General features: G+C 47.1%; 1 protein-coding gene across 1 annotated transcript in view; it reads left to right on the top strand.

Moving 5' to 3' along the window:
- The first annotated feature begins 2,935 nt into the window (after positions 1-2,935).
- The window catches only part of VSTM4 (V-set and transmembrane domain containing 4), a 32,381-nt gene continuing 16,533 nt past the window's right edge, over positions 2,936-18,783 (top strand). Inside the window, exons 1-3 of the mRNA XM_083615988.1 lie at positions 2,936-3,267; positions 12,666-13,064; positions 16,489-16,557. Of these exons, the coding sequence (XP_083472114.1) occupies positions 3,222-3,267; positions 12,666-13,064; positions 16,489-16,557 (514 nt within the window). The 5' untranslated portion in view covers positions 2,936-3,221. The remainder of the gene's footprint in view (positions 3,268-12,665; positions 13,065-16,488; positions 16,558-18,783) is intronic.

The following is an 18,783-nucleotide window of genomic DNA, read 5'->3' as shown; positions in this document are numbered from 1 at the left end:
TTTTAAGTACAGGGTTGACAGGATCCCCAGTCCTCAATTTTATGCTGGAAAAATGGACATTCAACTTTGATCTGCTAACAGATCCAGTGAGACCAGAGAGGTCTTCCCCACACAAAGAGAATCATGTGGTTTTTACAGAAAGAATGTGCAGTTGCTGCACCAAACATTGTGATTACCAATCCTCACTCAAATTACTCCTTTCCACAATATTTTCCTATGCTGTGGCGGCAGTGGATAATTTCTATGTTTAGTGTATGCTCCCTGGATCAGCATTTAAGGCAAGCAGCCCCAGCTCTCTATCCCCGGAATATGAGTTCCAGCCGTGGAATGCATGAAATATGAGAATGCCTCGGAGAACATTCAGAAGACCTTTTGTTACTCACCAGCGGCCCACCAGCACATGTGGCAAACACACACACACATGCAACTATTCTGCCACACAGACATGTGACAGGAAACTCCAGGTTCTTATGGCATGAGCGTGCAGCTAACTCTTTGCAGATGGAAGCGTCACAGAATCTACGGAGGGTTTGCAAAAGTTAGATTTGCAGAAAAGCCTTCCTCTTCAGTGTCCCGGCTGCTTGGCACCCACTTTTAAAAATGAACTGATACGGATTTTGCTCAGTTCCCCGAGCCTTCATGCATTTACTTGGAAGATGGAAATCCACCTGGGAGCAACTCAACACCAAAGTGCAGGTTAACTACTGGGTAAGGATGTGGGGTCCTCCCCACTTACTGCTCCTCTCCAAATCCAAAGAAGAAGAGCCTCCTCTTTACTTGGGAGGAGGGCAGAGAAGAAGAAGAGTTTATCACTATCCTAAGGAGTCTCGAGGGATGTGGGTGGCGCTGTGGGTTAAACCACAGAGCCTAGGACTTGCCAATCGGAAGGTCGGCGGTTCGAATCCCCGCGACGGGTGAGCTCCCGTTGCTCAATCCCTGCTCCTGCCAACCTAGCAGTTGAAAAGTGCCTCAAAGTGCAAGTAGATAAATAGGTACTGCTCTGTCGGGAAGGTAAACGGTGTTTCTGTGCGCTGCTCTGGTTCGCCAGAAGCGGCTTAGTCATGCTGGCCACATGACCCAGAAGCTGTACGCCGGCACCCTCGGCCAATAAAGCGAGATGAGCGCCGCAACCCCAGAGTCGGCCATGACTGGACCTAACAGTCAGGGGTCCCTTTACCTTTACCTTAAGGAGTCCCAAAGCGGCTTTCCCTTCCTCTCCCACAACAAAGGAGTGTCTCCACCCCCATCGTTCTACCCGGACACTGAGGTCCAGCGCCAGGGCTTTCTGGCAGTTCCCTCACTGCGAGAAGCCAAGTTACAGAGAACCAGGCAGAGGGCCTTCTCGGTAGTGGCGCCCGCCCTGTGGAACACCCTCCCACCAGATGTCAAAGAGAACAACAACTGCCAGACTTTTAGAAGACATCTGAAGGCAGCCCTGTTCAGGGAAGTTTTTAATGTTTGATGCATTACTGTATTTTAATCTTTAGTTGGAAGCTGCCCAGAGTGGCTGGGGAAGCCCAGCCAGATGGGCAGGGTATAAATAATAAATTATTATTATTATTATTATAAACACTCTGTGAGGTGAGTGAGGCTGAGAGACTTCAGAGAAGCGTGACTAGCCCAAGGTCACCCAGCAGCTGCATGTGGAGGAGCGGGGAAGCGAACCCGGTTCACCAGATTACGAGTCCACTGCTCTTAACCACTACACCACACTGGGTCAGACTACCTAAAAGCAGGGCCACCTCAAGACTTTTGGCACTCAAGGCAAATAAAGTGTCGATGAAGGAGTTGAGTGAAGATTGACATCAGGAACAAGGGGTGGGTGTGTGCAATCATAGAACTGTTGAGTTGGAAGGTACACCAAGGGTCATCTAGTCCAGCCCTCCGCAAGGCAGGAATAAAAATCTACCCCGGGATCCTCAAGAATGGAAAGAGAACTAGGTTCCAACAAAGGAAGAATGGCTTATCAAAATGAGGGGGAGTATGTGGAACTGGCAAAGCTAATGGCAAAAATTGGATAACAAAATGAGGCCATGCTGGACTGAAAACTTTTTGTAGCTTATCGAAAGAACTGTTACAGTTACATGAAAACGCAAGCAGGATTTGAAACATGAGCAACAGCAGAAAGATATTAAGGCTAACAACTCAGGTTGTACATGTGGGGTGTTATAAGTTAAAATATGCAGCATTAAAGGATAAACATAGAATATGGGAGGAATGGGAGGTCTATCAATAAATTAAAAGTATTGTTGATGGTTAAGTGTGTAAACTTTTGAAAACTACATAATTTTTTAAAAATACAATAAATAATAATACAATTTTTTTTTAATTACACTAGGATCTGCTGCCCGTTTGAATGCTGCCACCCGAGTCCCTCGCCTCACCTTGCCTCATGAGTGGGCCATCGCTACCTGGGACACAAAGATCTGAAATTAAGGACGGGGAAGGGTGGAAATAGTAGGCTAACACTACTTAACACTTTTCCAAGCCCACTACGTTCCCTTTCCAAATGCCTTCCACATCCCCGCTGCCTCTTCAGAGGCTGCGCTTACCTGACGCTGCTACAGGTGAGTCACCTGGAAACCAGGTGCGCTCAAGTTTGGAGCGAGAGCGGGGAGGGGGTGCTGTAAGAAGCGGCGGGCTGGCCTGACACATACACCCAATCCAACCCACCCCACCCTGGGAGAAGCAGCTGCGCGAGAGATCTCTCGCAGGTGCGCGCAGTTAACGCGCCCTGCGTCCTGCGCTCGGCTAGCGCGTCTACCGATAGAACTGGCCCGCTTCCCTGGCGATGCGCCCCTGGCTCTCCCTGTGCTATTTCTGCCCAAGCAAGAGAGGCTCCAGCTAAACTCCCCTCCCGCTGGGGGAGAGAGAAGGGCGGCGTTTGGGTCCTTTTCCTAAACAGCCGCTTTAAGAGACGATCTCGCCCCGCCTCCTCGCGGAGCAGTAGGGTGGGAGCTGGGGGGCTGGCTGGGCAGGCGTGACTTTCCGGGACTTCTGGGGCCTCCCCGACGGGGCGGTCTCGGGAAACTGTTGCTGGCTTGCTGCTGGCGCTTGCTCCGGCCGAAGCAGAAAGCCTGAGCCGCGCGGGACGGAGAAAGGGAAGGCCGGGACGGGAACGGAAGGGGAGAAGCGGCCGGCGGGCACGGAGAGTCGGGAAGGGCGGTCGGGAGCCCGGCCCTTGTTTCCTTCCACCCATCGCCCTCCTTCCGCCGCGGGCGATGCGTCTCCTGGTCCTGATGCTGCTTGGTTGGGTTGGCACACCAGGTAAGAGGGCGCACGTCGATCGGGACCGGGGATTCCCCTTCCTCGACTCTCCCTCCTTCTCTTCCTCCCCCCACCCACCACCCTAAGCTCTCCTCCATTACCGCCCCGTCCCTTCCAGCAACCGGATCCGCCATCCGGCGCCCTCTGCGCTTCTTGGACGGGGCGGGCGCAGCTGCCGCTCTCCTGCCAGGCGCCCAGGGCAGCAGCTGCGACGGCGTCCGCCTGGGAGGCGAGCCAAGGCTGCCGAGGGCAGAGGGAAGGGATCTGCTTGGAAAGTTGGTCGTGGCGATCCCCTCGCATCCTCCCGACGACCTCTGCGCAGCGCCTGTTTGCTGCCGCCCCCTCCAAGAAAAGCGAACTGCGGCGGGCGCCAGATCTGCTCAAAAGGGGTTTGGGTGCAAGCGAAGGGGCGGGGTGACGCGCGAACTGTTCCTATGGCATCCACAAGTGACAGATCTGTAAGTGTGAGCGTGCTACTGGACCTCCTTTTATAGAATAGGAGCCAACTCCTAGGGACTGAGGTCCCTCTGGCCCCCCAGTAAAAATATTTGAGGGGGCCAGGCCCCTGCAAAGTGGATGGCCATTGTCATTCAAATGGGGTGTGTGCGCTGAGTCTTGTGATCAATTCTGTGGGGCGGATCTTACCTGGGCCCGCCTCCCTGATATTTTATTCAAGCTGGCACCCCTGTTTTACAGGTACAGTGGTGCCTCGTGTTACATATGCTTCAGGTTACAGACTCCGCTAACACAGAAATAGTACCTCGGGTTAAGAACAGAATGATGAGAACAGAAAGCGTGCTCCGGCGGCGCGGCGGCAGCGGGAGTCCCTATTAGCTAAAGTGGTGCTTCAGGTTAAGAACAGTTTCAGGTTAAGAATGGACCTCTGGAACGAATTAAGTACTTAACCCGAGGTACCACTGTATACGTTTGTCAATGAATCCTCTTAATATGACACACGGCTAAATCAATGTGCAAAATGGTGAGTGAGAACCGTAAATGCAATAAAAAACAACAACCAAGTTGAATAAACAGGATTGGAGTAGAGGGTGATAATATGCATCTTTTGGAACCAGACAACCCATATTGGACTAAATTTAAGAGCGTGGAATGCCACCTCATGTTTCTACTAAACAATCCTGTTTGCTGTAAGTTCCCAGGATTTTTCCTCTGCAGGAGAATACATCATGAGAAGGGCAAATGCACACTCTGGGCAGCCAGAGGCACTGACTGGAGAGCTGTGATTGGCCCTGGTTTCCCCGGGATCACATACCCACTGCCTGCTCAGGGACACACATTTAACAAATGCTACTTTTTCCCCTGGGACATGGGTGGCGCTGTGGGTTAAACCACAGAGCCTAGGAATTGCCAATCATAAGGTCAGCAGTTCGAATCCCCGTGACGGGGTGAGCTCCCGTTGTTCGGTCCCTGCTCCTGCCGACCTAGCAGTTTGAAAGCACGTCAAAGTGCAAGTAGATAAATAGGTACCGCTCCAGCGGGAAGGTAAACGGTGTTTCCGTGCGCTGCTCTGGTTCGCCAGAAGCGGCTTAGTCATGCTGGCCACATGACCCGGAAGCTGTACGCCGGCTCCCTCGGCCAATAAAGCGAGATGAGCGCCACAACCCCAGAGTCGGCCACGACTGGACCTAATGGTCAGGGGTCCCTTTACCTTTACCTTACTTTCCCCCTTGCTTTCAGCCCCTCTAGAAGGGCACTTCAGTTTTTTCTTGCAAACTTTCTTCCATAGTAACCTATGCATGGTACTCTTGGGGATGCAACTTTTGTGTTTCTTGGCAAACTTTGACGTACAAAATAGATAAAGGGCTGGCGTTGTTGTTGTTACTGCTGCTGCCACTGTTTTCCGTGACGTGGCATAATGAATTTGCAAGCTGAATTTGCCACAAATTCTAGCATTTGTGTTCACACTAGGTATAGTCTCCCTTGGAAGTGCAAAAGGAGATGCAAGATAAAATTAATGTGAATAGTGTTTCTTCAATTTCTTACTCCATCCTACCCCTGCAATGTACCTGTGGTTTGATTGAAGGACTGGGGAGGCTCTGCCTGCCTCATCACATCTAGGGACATTCCAGCCATGGTGGCATATCAGGTGCCCCCTCTGTATATTTTTGGGGAGGCAAGGACAAGCACATATTGGTCAGTTGTCTGGTTTGGCACTCAGAGCCTGAAGTTATATTTGCTGCTTGTTAAGTAGCAATTCAATTCACATATTTATTACAGCCATAAGGTAAAGGTAAAGGGGTAAAGGGACCCCTGACCATAAGGTCCAGTCATGGCCGACTCTGGGGTTGCGGCGCTCATCTCGCTTTATTGGCCGAGGGAGCCGGCGTACAGCTTCCAGGTCATGTGGCCAGCATGACTAAGCTGCTTCTGGTGAACCAGAACAGCACACGGAAACACCGTATACCTTCCCACTGGAGCAGTACCTATTTATCTACTTGCACTTTGATGTGCTTTTGAACTGCTAGGTTGGCAGGAGCTGGGACAGAGCAACAGGAGCTCACCCCGTCACAGGGATTCAAACCGCCGACCTTCTGATCGGCAAATCCTAGGCTCTGTAGTTTAACCCACAGCGCCACCTGCGTCCCTATTACAGCCATAGACGAGCATAAAAGGGTGGGATAGGTAAAGGTAAAGGGACCCCAGACAGTTAAGTCCAGTCATGAACAACTCTGGGGTTGCAGCGCTCATCTCGCTTTACTGGCCGAAGGAGCTGGCATTTGTCCACAGACAGTTTTTCCAGGTCATGTGGCCAGCATGACTAAGCCGCTTCTGGCGAACCAGAGCAGCGCACGGAAACACTGTTTACCTTCCCGCCGGAGTGGTACCTATTTATCTACTTGCACTTTTTGGCATGCTTTCGAACTGCTAGGTGGGCAGGAGCTGGGACAGAGCAACAGGAGCTCACTCCATTGCGGGGATTCGAACCGCCGACCTTCTGATAGCTGAGCCCAAGGCTCAGCAGTTTAGACCACAGCGCCACCCACGTCCCAAAAGGGTGGGATACAGTCATTTAAAATCTGAAAAGCATTTTGGAAAGCTAAAAGGTATTAAAGCAGAAGTTGAATATAAAAGTCTATAATAATTTAAAATAAGCTAAAAGAATCTGAAAGAAGGGCTAGGAGCATTGGACGGGTATGGAGGAGCATAAAAGGTTGAAATATAAAAGATTTTAACTATTAATTTACAGAGCACTAAATCTAGTTTGTGGCACAGGTCATCCTCCTGCAAATTGTGAGCGGTGCTGTGCAGAATCTGGCAACACTACACGTGGTATCAGGATTGGTACCTCAGAGCAGCAGAGAGGTACAGAATTGTCCTGTGTGCCCTGGGTACTTATGGAGTAGTGGGAGAAATCAGGCTAGTACGAATGTCTCTGTAATATAGGCACTGGAGATGGACATACTCTATTGTTTCCATTTGTCCCGAGTCACAGGGGCATTTTCTCTCCATGTCATCAATCTTCCTGTATCGACCTTCAATAAGGGCCATACTACCCTGAACATGCCCAATTTCGTCTGTTAAGTAGCAAAATTCTTGCTAATTTATCCCACATAAGCCTCAGGTCTTAATTCGAAAGCATGTCAAAGTGCAAGTAGATAAATAGGTACCGCTCCAGCGGGAAGGTAAACGGTTAATTCCTGGCTGGGAGGGTGAGGCCTTCCCCATATGAACCCACCCAGCCCCTGAAATCATCCTCTGAGGCCCTTCTTCGTGTGCCCTTTCCACAAGAGGTCCAGAGGGTGGCAACACGAGAACAGGGCCTTCTCTGCAGTGGCTCCCCTTCTCTGGAACGCTTTCCCCAGGGACGTTTGCCTGGTGCCTTCATTATACACCTTTAGGCGCCAGGCAAAACTGTACCTCTTTAACCTAGCCTTTGGTTGATTGTCACCCAATGCCCTTTTAAAATGTGTTGTGGTTGTTTGTTTTTGTTTTTATTATGTATTTTGTGTATTTATATTGGGATTTTATGTTACCACCTTGAGAGCTGTGGGTATAGGGTGGTATACAAATTTAAACAACAACAAATTCCCAGGGACGTCTCTTTTTCGGGGCTGGCGATGGCTTCAACTTTGCTTTCCCTGTAAATGGCTCAACACTATTCATGAAATTTAGGAGCAGCGATTTGTACAGTGATGAGTTGGTTCGTAAGAGTTGGTTTGTAAGAGTTTACAAGTCAAAAGTGATGTCAGTTTTTAGACTGCAGCCCACATGTTTCTTGGGATTTTTCCATCTGTTTCTAAGAAAAAAAATGTGTAAGTTTCCCATTGTGTATTTCCTTGAACAGTGTTAACTTACAACTAAATAGAATATAATTTACAGTACATGACACCATTTTATTTATTTTTTTAAAAAATATTTATTGAGATTTTACAAAAAACAAAGGTCTACAAAATAGAAAGAAAACATATAAAAAGAGATAAAAAAACATACAAAAATACATAAAATAGAAAAAAGAAAAAGGAAAAATAAACATACAAAATACAAAAAACAAATAAGTAAGAAAAAATTAAAAACCAATCCATTTTTTGTATCTTTGAACTCATTAGCTTGTTTCCTTGACCTCCTCGCACCTCCCCTTTTTGTGTTCCCATTTACATAATCAAATCAGCAAATCCTTACCCTCTTTCCTTTATCTTAACTCTATATCTTAACATATTATAACTCTATATTTTCATCCATTATCAATCCATTTTTGCATATTCTTATTAACTTTGTTGCTAATACCACTTATTTTCAATCCAACATCATTTTAACATTCATTAATTTTACAGTGTTTCTGCAAATAGTCTTTAAATTTCTTCCAATCTTCTTCCACCAACTCTTCTCCCAGGTCTCGGATTCTGCCAGTCATTTCCGCCAATTCCATATAGTCCATCACCTTCATCTGCCACTCTTCCAGAGTGGGTAAATCTTGTGTCTTCCAATACTTTGCAATAAGTATTCTTGCTGCTGTTGTTGCATACATAAAGAAAGTTCTATCCTTCTTTGGCACCAATTGGCCGACTATGACACCATTTTAAAGGGGCCATGGGAACGCTACATATAATTTTTTTAATAACTTGATTTTTACTAGCACGCACACACACACACATACACACACTGCTTATAGGTAACTTTTTTTTTAACCCAGGAGGCAAATTAAAATTTCCCCATATATGACCTTTTCTCAGTCAGCAACCATAACAGTTCATGCAATATAGGAGCCTTTGCATAAAGCAATCTGTCATCTTTCCATTGCGGCTCCTTTCTGGTTGGCTACATGCTCACAAGAAGGCAGAAGCGACCAGAAATGAAATCGCCACAACTGAGAGGTTGAAAGGGGGTTTGATAGCTGTTGCCAGATGAGAGCAGCTTGTTCCCATTAGGTGAAACAAAATATCCTCATATCTGCTCTGTTGTGCTTGCTACATATGTTTGGTAGACAGAATGCAAATATTCATATTCGATACATGACCGAGTTGACTGTTCGTTTAACACTGGACTTAAGGAAGCCTTTTTATGTATCTAGCTCAGTTTAGAGGTTTCTTGGGTTCGTGCCTAACGCTAGAAAGCAGATTGGTATTGTGTGCATGAGTTAGTTCTTTTGTCTGAACTGGGAATTGTGGTTAGTGTGAACTATGACTTAGGAGACCCTCCAAGTGTCCCTATTTTCCAGGGACAGTCCTGTATTTAAGGTAGCCATCCTGGTTTTATTCCGGAATGTCCCGCTTTTCCTTAGGACAGGGGTCAGCAACCTATGGCCCATGGGCCACAAGCGGCCCACGGGGGTCGTTTAAATGGCCCCTGAGCCCCCCAACCGAGCTGCCTGCTCGGCGAGTCCCCACACACTGTGCTAAACTGGCGCAGCGCGGAGCAGAGACTCACTTCTGCAGCGCCGGAAATTGCATCTGCGCTGACGCGATCCGGCAGATGGAGCAATCTCTGCGGGAGTGAACCAACCCAGGTGAGGAAAACCTTGCCAACCCCTGCCTTAAAGGTAAAGGGACCCCTGACCATTAGGTCCAGTCGTGACCGACTCTGGGGTTGTGGCGCTCATCTCGCTTTATTGGCCAATGGAGCCGGCGTACAGCTTCCGGGTCATGTGGCCAGCATGACTAAGCCACTTCTGGCGAACCAGAGCAGTGCACGGAAACGCCCTTTACCTTCCCACTGGAGCAGTACCTATTTATCTACTTGCACTTTGACGTGCTTTTGAACTGCTAGGTTGGCAGGAGCAGGGACCGAGCAATGGGAGCTCACCCCGTCGTGGGCATTTGAACCGCCGACCTTCCAATCGGCAAGTCCTAGGCTCTGTGGTTTAACCCACAGCGCCACCCGCGTCCCTGACCCCTGCCTTAGGATGTCCCTATTTTCATTGGAGAAATGTCAGTGGTTGGACCTTGGAGGTATCTCCCAATTCTCCAATTCCGTGATTCCATGTTCCGGTGGTGGGCATGACCCAGAGGAAAAAGCAGGCAGAGCAATCAATGTGACACATATATTTATTTCACAGTAGGCTGCATTCCAGCCGCATGGACATGTGCCCGGTGAGCTCAGTGTTATGTGCAGGCATTAGTGTTGAAGTGAGACACGGGTGGCGCTGTGGTCTAAACCACTGAGCCTCTTGGGCTTGCCGATCAGAAGGTTGATGGTTCAAATCCCCGTGATGGGGTGAGCTCCCGTTGCTCTGTCCCAGCTCCTGCCAACCTAGCAGTTCGAAAGCACACCAGTGCAAGTAGATAAATAGGTACCGCTGCAGTGGGAAGGTAAATGGCGTTTCCGTACTCTCTGGTTTCCATCACGGTGTTTAGAAGTGGCTTATTCCTGCTGGCCACATGACTCGGAAAAGCTGTCTGTGGACAAACACCCTTGGCCTGAAAGCGAGATGAGCGCCACAACCCCATAGATGCCTTTGACTGGACTTAATTGTCCAGGGGGTCCTTTACCTTTTATATTTACTGTTGAAGTAATATGCTTATATTCAAATTAATATCAGCTAAGTTGTTATTTAAGAGAAATGTAGCACTTACAATCTTAAATACAGTGGAACCTCGGCTGTCGAACATAATCGGTTCCGGAAGACTGTTCAACTTCTGAAACGTTCGACAACTGAGGCACAATTGCTGGTCAGCAAAGGCCATTGAAAAAATGGAGAAACGCGCCTCAGAAGCCGTTCAACATCTGAGGCTCATTTGAAAATGGAAGTCTTCACTTTCGGGTTCTCGGCATTCGAAACCGAAACGTTCAACTTCCGAAGCGTTCAACAACCGAGGTTCCGCTGTGCAGTGGCACCTCGGGTTAAGAACTTAATTCGTTCCGAGGTCCGTTCTTAATCTGAAACTGTTCTTAACCTGAAGCACCACTTTAGCTAATGGGGCCTCCCGCTGCGGCTGTGCCGCTGCTGCACGATTTCTGTTCTCATCCTGAAGCAAAGTTCTTAACCCGAGGTACTATTTCTGGGTTAGCGGAGTCTGTAACCTGAAGCGTCTGTAACCTGAAGTGTCTGTAACCCGAGGTACCACTGTACAACAAAAACAATAAGGTTTAAGTTCATTTATTTATTCAAATAAGCGAGTTTACACGCCCTGCATCTGTGTCACAACATTTTTGTGGGATGGATCCGATTCCAAGCTGCTTCCTCGCAGTTGCTCTGAAGTGGCCCTTCTATATGACTTACTCATTCAAAGGTGTGTGTGTGTGTGTGTGTGTGTGTGTGTGTGTGTGTGTTCTGCATAATATCTCTACCTGTGGTGGAAATGTTATCAAGTTGCTAGCTTGTCAGTCCGGACTGAATCCAAACACTGTTTCAAGCTATTATTCTTGAGTGCTTTCAGAAAGTTAGCTCTTATTTGCTTTGCTGTTCCAAGCTCTTAGAACTAATGGATCACCACAGTTTGCATTTGCTATGTGTCTGTGTCTCCTTTTAACACCCACCTGCACTTACTGAGTAGTAGTATTTTCAGAAACCAGTTTCATGGCCTCAGATGAACCTGCCTCAGGAAAGGCGCTAGGAAGGCAGGAGGGGCACCTGCAGACATGCCAAGGGCTCAGAAATGAGGCAGAATCAGGAAAAGTGTAAATCAGGAAGAGGAAACAGCTGGAGAGCTCAGTTGGTTAGAGTGTGATGCTGGCAATGCCCACGTTGCAGGTTTGATCCCCGTAAGAGACAGCTGCATATTCTTCTTTTGTTTTTGAAATAGTTTTCATTGGTTTTACAAAATAAATCTCACACTTAGCACAATTAAATTTTGAAATAAAGCAAGATTCATCTGAATCGTAGGACTTTCCTCCTCATCTCATTGGGTCCTTTAAATATTATTATTATTATTATTATTATTATTATTATTATTAGGACTCCCTATTTTCATTAGAGAAATGTTGAAGGGTTATAGCACAGATTGTACCAGGTGTAAGGAGAAAATCTGATTTTGATTTTACTAGAAAATACGTATGGATGTATTTCCATTGATATGACACAAGAAGCCTAACAAAGCTCGGTGCCATTTAGACAACTCAGTACCAAGGCCCACACACTAATGTGGAAGTAATCATAATCCAATGGCCTTTCCTTTTGCTGCTGACAGCTGATAGTCTGTGCCGTAGCGTAAGTGCTGGGAAAATAGGATATCCTACTCAGAAAAAGTAAAACCCCTATAAATGATGCACAAATCTGTTCCCCATCATCCTCACCATTAAAGCAATAAAGGTAAAGGTAAAGGGACCCCTGACCATTAGGTCCAGTCGTGGCCGACTCTGGGGTTGCAGCGCTCATCTCGCCTTATTGGCCGAGGGAGCCGGCATACAGCTTCCGGATCATGTGGCCAGCAGGACTAAGCCGCTTCTGGCGAACCAGAGCAGCGCACGGAAACACCATTTACCGTATTTTTCGCTCTATAAGACACACCAGACCACAAGACACACCTAGTTTTTGGAGGAGGGAAACAAGAAAAAAAATATTCTGAATCTCAGAAGCCAGAACAGCAAAAGAGGGATCACTGCGTAGTGAAAGCAGCAATCCCTCTTGCTGTTCTGGCTTCTGGGATAGCTGCGCAGCCTGCATTCGCTCCATAAGATGCGCACACATTTCCCCTTACTTTTTAGGAGGGAAAAAGTGAGTCTTATAGTGCAAAAAATACGGTACCTTCCTGCTGGAGCAGTACCTATTTATCTACTTGCACTTTGACGTGCTTTCGAACTGCTAGATTGGCAGGAGCAGGGACCGAGCAATGGGAGCTCACCCCATCGTGGGGATTTGAACCGCCGGCCTTCTGATCGGCAAGTCCTAGGCTCTGTGGTTTAACCCACAGCGCCACCCGCGTCCCTTATTAAAGCAATAGCTTTGCGTTTATTGGACACTCTTGCAAGAGTCTGCTTGCATTTACCCATCTTTTCTTTTGCAGATGTCTATGAAGCGCTGAATGTCACCGTTTCTCCGGGACCCAGAGTGCAATATGTGGTTGGAGACAATGCTACCCTCTTTTGCCACGTGTCTCAAAAAAGACGAATAGAGAACTTGCTGGCTGTCCGGTGGCTCTTTGCCCTTCCACCGACCCAAGAGTACCTGATGATCAAAATGACTAAATATGGAGTAGTCCAGTACTATGGGAATTACAACCGCCAGTTCTATAAGCAAAGACTTCACCTTCTGGAAGAGAGACATAGGACGATGTACACATTTTTTATCCTGAATCTCCAGCAAGCTGACCAGGGACACTATATTTGCAAAGTTCAGGAGATTGGCAAATATAGGAACAAGTGGACAGCGTGGTCGAACAGTAGCGCGTCTACAGAAATCCAAGGTGAGTCCATGAACAGCTCCTCTTGCAATCTTCCCTTATTTTTATTGATTAAAATGTTTGCAATTCTTGCCGGCCTGTCTGTATGGAAGAAATCGAGAAAGAGCTCAAAATTGACCCAAACCGTTTAGGATTTGTCAAAAATAATAATTTATAATAATAATTTATTATTTATACCCCACCCATCTGGCTGGGTTTCCCCAGCCACTCTGAGTGGCTTCCACAGAGACCAAAAATACACTAAAATGTCACACATTAAAAACTTCCCTGAACAGGGCTGCTTTAAGATGTCTTCTGAATGTCAGGTAGTAGTTTATCTCTTTGACATCTGATGGGAGGGTGTTCCACAGGGCGGGCGCCACTACCAAGAAGGCCCTCTGCCTGGTTCCCTGTAGCTTTGCTTCTCGCAATGAGGAAACTGCCAGAAGGCCCTTGGCACTGGACCTCAGAATGATGGGGTGGAGACGCTCCTTCAGGTATACTGGGCCGAGGCCGTTTAGGGCTTTAAAGGTCAGCACCAACACTTTGAATTGTGCTCGGAAACGTACTGGGAGCCAATGTAGGTCTTTCAAGACCGGTGTTATGTGGTCTCGGCGGCCGCCCCCAGTCACCAGTCTAGCTACCACATTCTGGATTAGTTGTAGTTTCCGGGTCACCTTCAAAGGTAGCCCCACGTAGAGCGCATTGCAGTAGTCCAAGCAAGAGATAACTAGAGCATTCACCACTCTGGCGAGACAGTCTGTGGGCAGGTAGGGTCTCAGCCTGCGTACCAGGTGGAGTTGGTAGACAGCTGCCCTGGATACAGAATTGACCTGCACCTCCATGGACAGCTGTGAGTCCAAAATGACTCCCAGGCTGCACACCTGGTCCTTCAGGGGCACAGTTACCCCATTCAGGACCAGGGAGTCCTCCACACCAGCCCGCCCCCTGCCCCCCAAATAGTTGAAAGCAAGTATCGCCTTCGCAAATAACCAGCAGCACATTGGGCGACCCTTTCACAACGACAACATGTTGAACTTGGTTGCTAAACATTCTGCATATGGAGACAGTTTCTGAACTTCTTGCCTGATAAATGTTCATTTTTCAGTCATGGGCTTGGCCAATGACTTTGTGTTCATCTGCCAAATGTCTCCATTTTGGGGTGGGGGAACCATGAACCCTCAATATGTTGTTGGACTCTGACGCCCATCAGCCCCCACCAGCAGGACCCCCGCCAGGCATGATGGGAGCTGGACTAGACGCCCCTTGAGGTCTCTTCCAACTCTGAATCTATGAGTTGTAGTCTAACAACATCTGTAGAGGGCCCCAGATTTCCCAGTTCTTCTCTATACGCTGCAAGCCTCAAACTGATGAAGTTCCTTTAATTGCTTTTAAGAAAAATCTGGAGCTTGTGTTTCTCTTATTCTTGCACCTGCATGTCTTGTGATTAGTGACCTGACTACAGTCCAAGGGTGTGGTCATTCTTGGGTAAATTAAGAGGGGGCTGTGTGGGAACATTGCAGATACTAGGAGAGGATATATTGATTTAGTAATATCCTTCCTCACTCACGCTTGTGAGTCAGCAGCAGAGTGCATTCCCCAATATATAGCAGGAAGCTAGCTGATAGATTCGTTTGAATCTCTTTACTTAAGCAATCCAATCTGGCTTTGTTCAGATTGGAGTATATTCCTGGTAAGACCCCTTTTGTCCCTCCTAAAAGAATGAAGACACAAGAAGCTTCTTTTAAAAGTAATAAGAAGTTTACTCACATTCAGTTCACAGTTGGATCCCTGAAGGCAGGCTTTAGCTTACAGCAGGCACCCCCAAACTTGGCCCTCCAGATGCTTTGGGACTACAACTCCCATCATCCCTAGCTAACAGGACCACTGGTCAGGGATGATGGGAATTGTGGTCCCAAAACATCTGGAGGGCCGAGTTTGAGGATACCTGGCTTAGAGTTACAGAAGAGGGTTTGAGTTCGTCCCATATGGGAATGAGCCCATGTCCTTGTGGCTGAGAGCCAGCAGACAGCAAAATACATCAGTATCAAGAGAGCATGGCATGAAGAAGAAGAAGAAGCATGGCTGTGTGGCCAGCCCCTTTTATGGGGTCTCCTGGGGTCACGCCCATCTATCTGGTCCCATGCAGGAGAAGGAAGCTCCAGACCAGGTGTGACAGGATGTCCTCCTGGCTATGGAGTAAAACCCCCCTGCGTATCCACTCTGGGCAAACAGGAAGTGTTGTACTTGACTGTTTATGTTGCATCCCACAGGCTGTTCATTGCTTTCCTTGCTTTGCTGTGAGGAAGTTCTGCCAGATTGATACTGAATTCTGTGCTGTATGTATGCTGTTATGAGTTGCGCTTGCCTTGTGTTTGAAGTCTGCAGCTTCTACTGTGTATCTGGGGGAAGCCTGTATTCTCCATATACAGTGGTACCTCGGGTTACATGTGCTTCAGGTTACATACGCTTCAGGTTACAGACTCCGCTAACCCAGAAATAATGCTTCAGGTTAAGAACTTTGCTTCAGGATCAGAACAGAAATCGGGCTCCAGCGGCACGGCAGCAGCAGGAGGCCCCATTAGCTAAAGTGGTGCTTCAGGTTAATAACAGTTTCAGGTTAAGAATGGACCTCTGGAACGAATTAAGTACTTAACCTGAGGTACCACTGTACAGAGAAACTGCCTTAGTGCTTTGCATCTGCCAGTAAAGGACTGAACTGGCTGAAAAGTTGGGAGTCTGACTGAATTTCTTCCAGCACAAACTGCACTGCCACAGACCCACGTGCTTGGGGAGTTTGGCACATCCCATATCCCAATGCTAACAGCCTTATTTTATACACATTTACTTAAAAGTGAAGTTCCATTTAATTCAGATGTTCAGGTTTTCCTAGACATGTTCGGGAATCGATCAGCAAAATGGCGTCCAGGCGGATTTTTGCTGAATCAGCAAAATGTCCGGGAAAACTTGAATGTATGGCAAGTTGGGCTATTTTTTTCAATATATATATATTGAAAAATCAAAGAAAAGCACCCAAACTATTTTTTTTAGGGGGGGGGGAGATCTTCCCAGAAAAATCTCAACTTCACAGTTTTTTAAAGCCATAAAGAACATAATTGTGTTTTATGTGGCCCCTGATACAAACCCTCACGTTGTTTTCTACTATTTCACAGAGCTGAGAAGTTTATTAGATTGCTTAAGGGAGGCACCCCCAAACTTGGCGCTCCAGCTGCTTTGGGACTACAACTCCCATCACCCCTAGTTAACAGGACCAGTAGTCAGGGATGATGGGAATTGTAGTCCCAAAACATCTGGAGGGCCGAGTTTGGGGGTGCCTGGCATAGGGGATCAGCTGCTTGCTTTTGCTGACCTGCAATCCGCTTTCATAGTGAAACCTTCTGAAAAGTGTGTGACTAGTTTGCCAATGCTGTTGTGTGTTCCATTGCAGTGATTTCATCCAGAGTTTCGGATGACTCCAATGCTGAGAAAAACCACAAGGCCTGGAAGTTCTTTGAGGGTTAAGTATACGCTTCCCCCCTTTGTTCTCTTCGCGAAGATGTGAGAATCCACTGAAAAGTACCGTTGTGCAGCCTTGCTATTTTCTTATGGGGGAAGTACGCCAAAACACTCACACCCCATAAAATTTTGCACCCACTGGTTTTAGGAGCTCTTAGAAGGGTTACAGCCATAGTTACACATTTACTTTAACCAGGAGTCACCAAAAAATGCTTCAGGGCTCTAAACATAATGGGCACATAATCCTGCTTTCTGTAAGTGGGGGAAAGGGTGCCAGGTCTCTTTGCCTTTATTGATTGATTGATTGATTGATTGATTGATTTGGTGCCAACTTGAATAAAATATTGGGGGGACATTTATACGTGGGTAAGCCTGACTGAATATAATATAAAGAGTAGAACAGCAAGTGTTGCGTATTCAACATTCATTGTCATTAAAGAGCATCTTACTAAATGAACAGAAATTAATTTGGACAAATATCGGGGAAGTTTTCAGAAACTGAACTGATGTAAACTGTTCCTTATAGAAGAAAATGGGTACAAAAAGCTTGAGAGAGACAGACAGACATTTGCTCTTGAAATGTGACTAAAATTCATGTCGATGAGTCTGGTTTTAAACAAGTTGGATTGTTACCACAAATATTTTATAGAATATTAGAGCCTTTGGGTTCACTTGCCTTTGGAGTGAAGTCACTGGCTTGCAGTGTCTCTCTGCTTGTTTGAAATCCTCCCTTCTATAGGGAAGATGTGCAGTTTTGTTGACTATCTGCCAAACAAAACGTTTTTGAACTCCGATATCACATTTTCCTGGCGTTGTGGAAATCTTTCATGCAATCTCCAAACAGTAATTTTATTTGCTTTGTTAGGAATGTTCACATCCTCTCGTTTCTAGTTCAAAACTAAATCGTTTCAGGTGACTAAGAAATACAGAAACTGAAAGTCAATCACAAGAAGCGGCTTTCAAAGCTGACAGAAGGGTAGTGGAGAAAATATCAACAAGGCCATAAAAATGAGAAAGGGGAAGAAAACTGACTAAGAGGCAGGTGAAAAGCCTTTTCAGGAGGCAGCAAAATTCCACCAGAGAAGGGATGTGGAACACTTGCCAGATTCTGAATGTATGCAAAGTATAATATTATAGAAAAGCTCTACCTCTCCCATTCTTCGGAGAACCTTCCTTTTCACAGCCATTATCACCTGCTGTTGCAGCTCTTCCTCATCATTGGTCTCACCTGCTTCCTTGCCAGCCAGGCAAAAAACCAATGACCAAGTGGACAAGTGGCATCTTCTGATGCTCCTCCTCACCCCCGCCACTGTCACAGTGAGACATCAAACATTAAAAACTTCCCTGAACAGGGCTGCCTTCAGATGTCTTCTAAAAGTCAAATGGTTATTTATTTCCTTGACATCTGACAGGAGGGCACCACTACCAAGAAGGCCCTCTGCCTGGTTCCCTATAACCTCACTTCTCTCAATGAGCTTAAACCTTTTATCATTTAAGCCTTTTATCAAGTACCTCTGTGTCGGGTATAAGGGATGCAGGTGGCGCTGTGGTCTAAAGCACTGAGCCTCTTGGGCTTGCTGATCAGAAGGTTGGTGGTTCAAATCCCCATGACGGGGTGAGCTCCCATTGCTCGGTCCCTGCTCCTGCCAACCTAGCAGCTCAAAAGCACACCAGTGCAAATAGATAAATAGGTAGCGCTGTGATGGGAAGGTAAACAGTGTTTCCGTGTGCTCTGAATTAAGTCACAGTGTCCCATTGCGCCAGAAGTGGTTTAGTCCTGCTGGCCACGTGGTCCAGAAAGCTGTCTGTGGACAAACACCGGCTCCTTCGGCCTGAAAACGAGATGAGCGCCGCAACCCCATAGTCGCCTTTGAGTGGACCTAATCCGTCCAGGGGTCCTTTACCTTTACCTTTTTTTACCTCTGTGTCGGCTCACTGTTAAAGACAAGATTCTTGGTAGAACAGGCTTTTGGTCTTGCCCAGTATGGATGGTTGGTACAGTGGCACCTCGGGTTACAAATGCTTCAGGTTACAGACACTTCAGGTTACAGACTCCGCTAATGCAGAAATAGTACCACGGGTTAAGAACTTTGCTTCAGGATGAGAACAGAAATCGCGCGGCAGCGGCAGCAGGAGGCCCTGTTAGCTAAAGTGGTACCTCAAGTTAAGAACAGTTTAAGGTTAAGAATGGACCTCCAGAACAAATTAAGTTCTTAACCCGAGGTAG

This window comes from Podarcis filfolensis, assembly GCF_964270895.1.
Source record: "Podarcis filfolensis genome assembly, chromosome: 5".
NCBI lineage: Eukaryota > Metazoa > Chordata > Lepidosauria > Squamata > Lacertidae > Podarcis > Podarcis filfolensis.
Note: the sequence above shows the minus strand (reverse complement) of the source record. Positions and strands in the feature narration are given on the sequence as shown.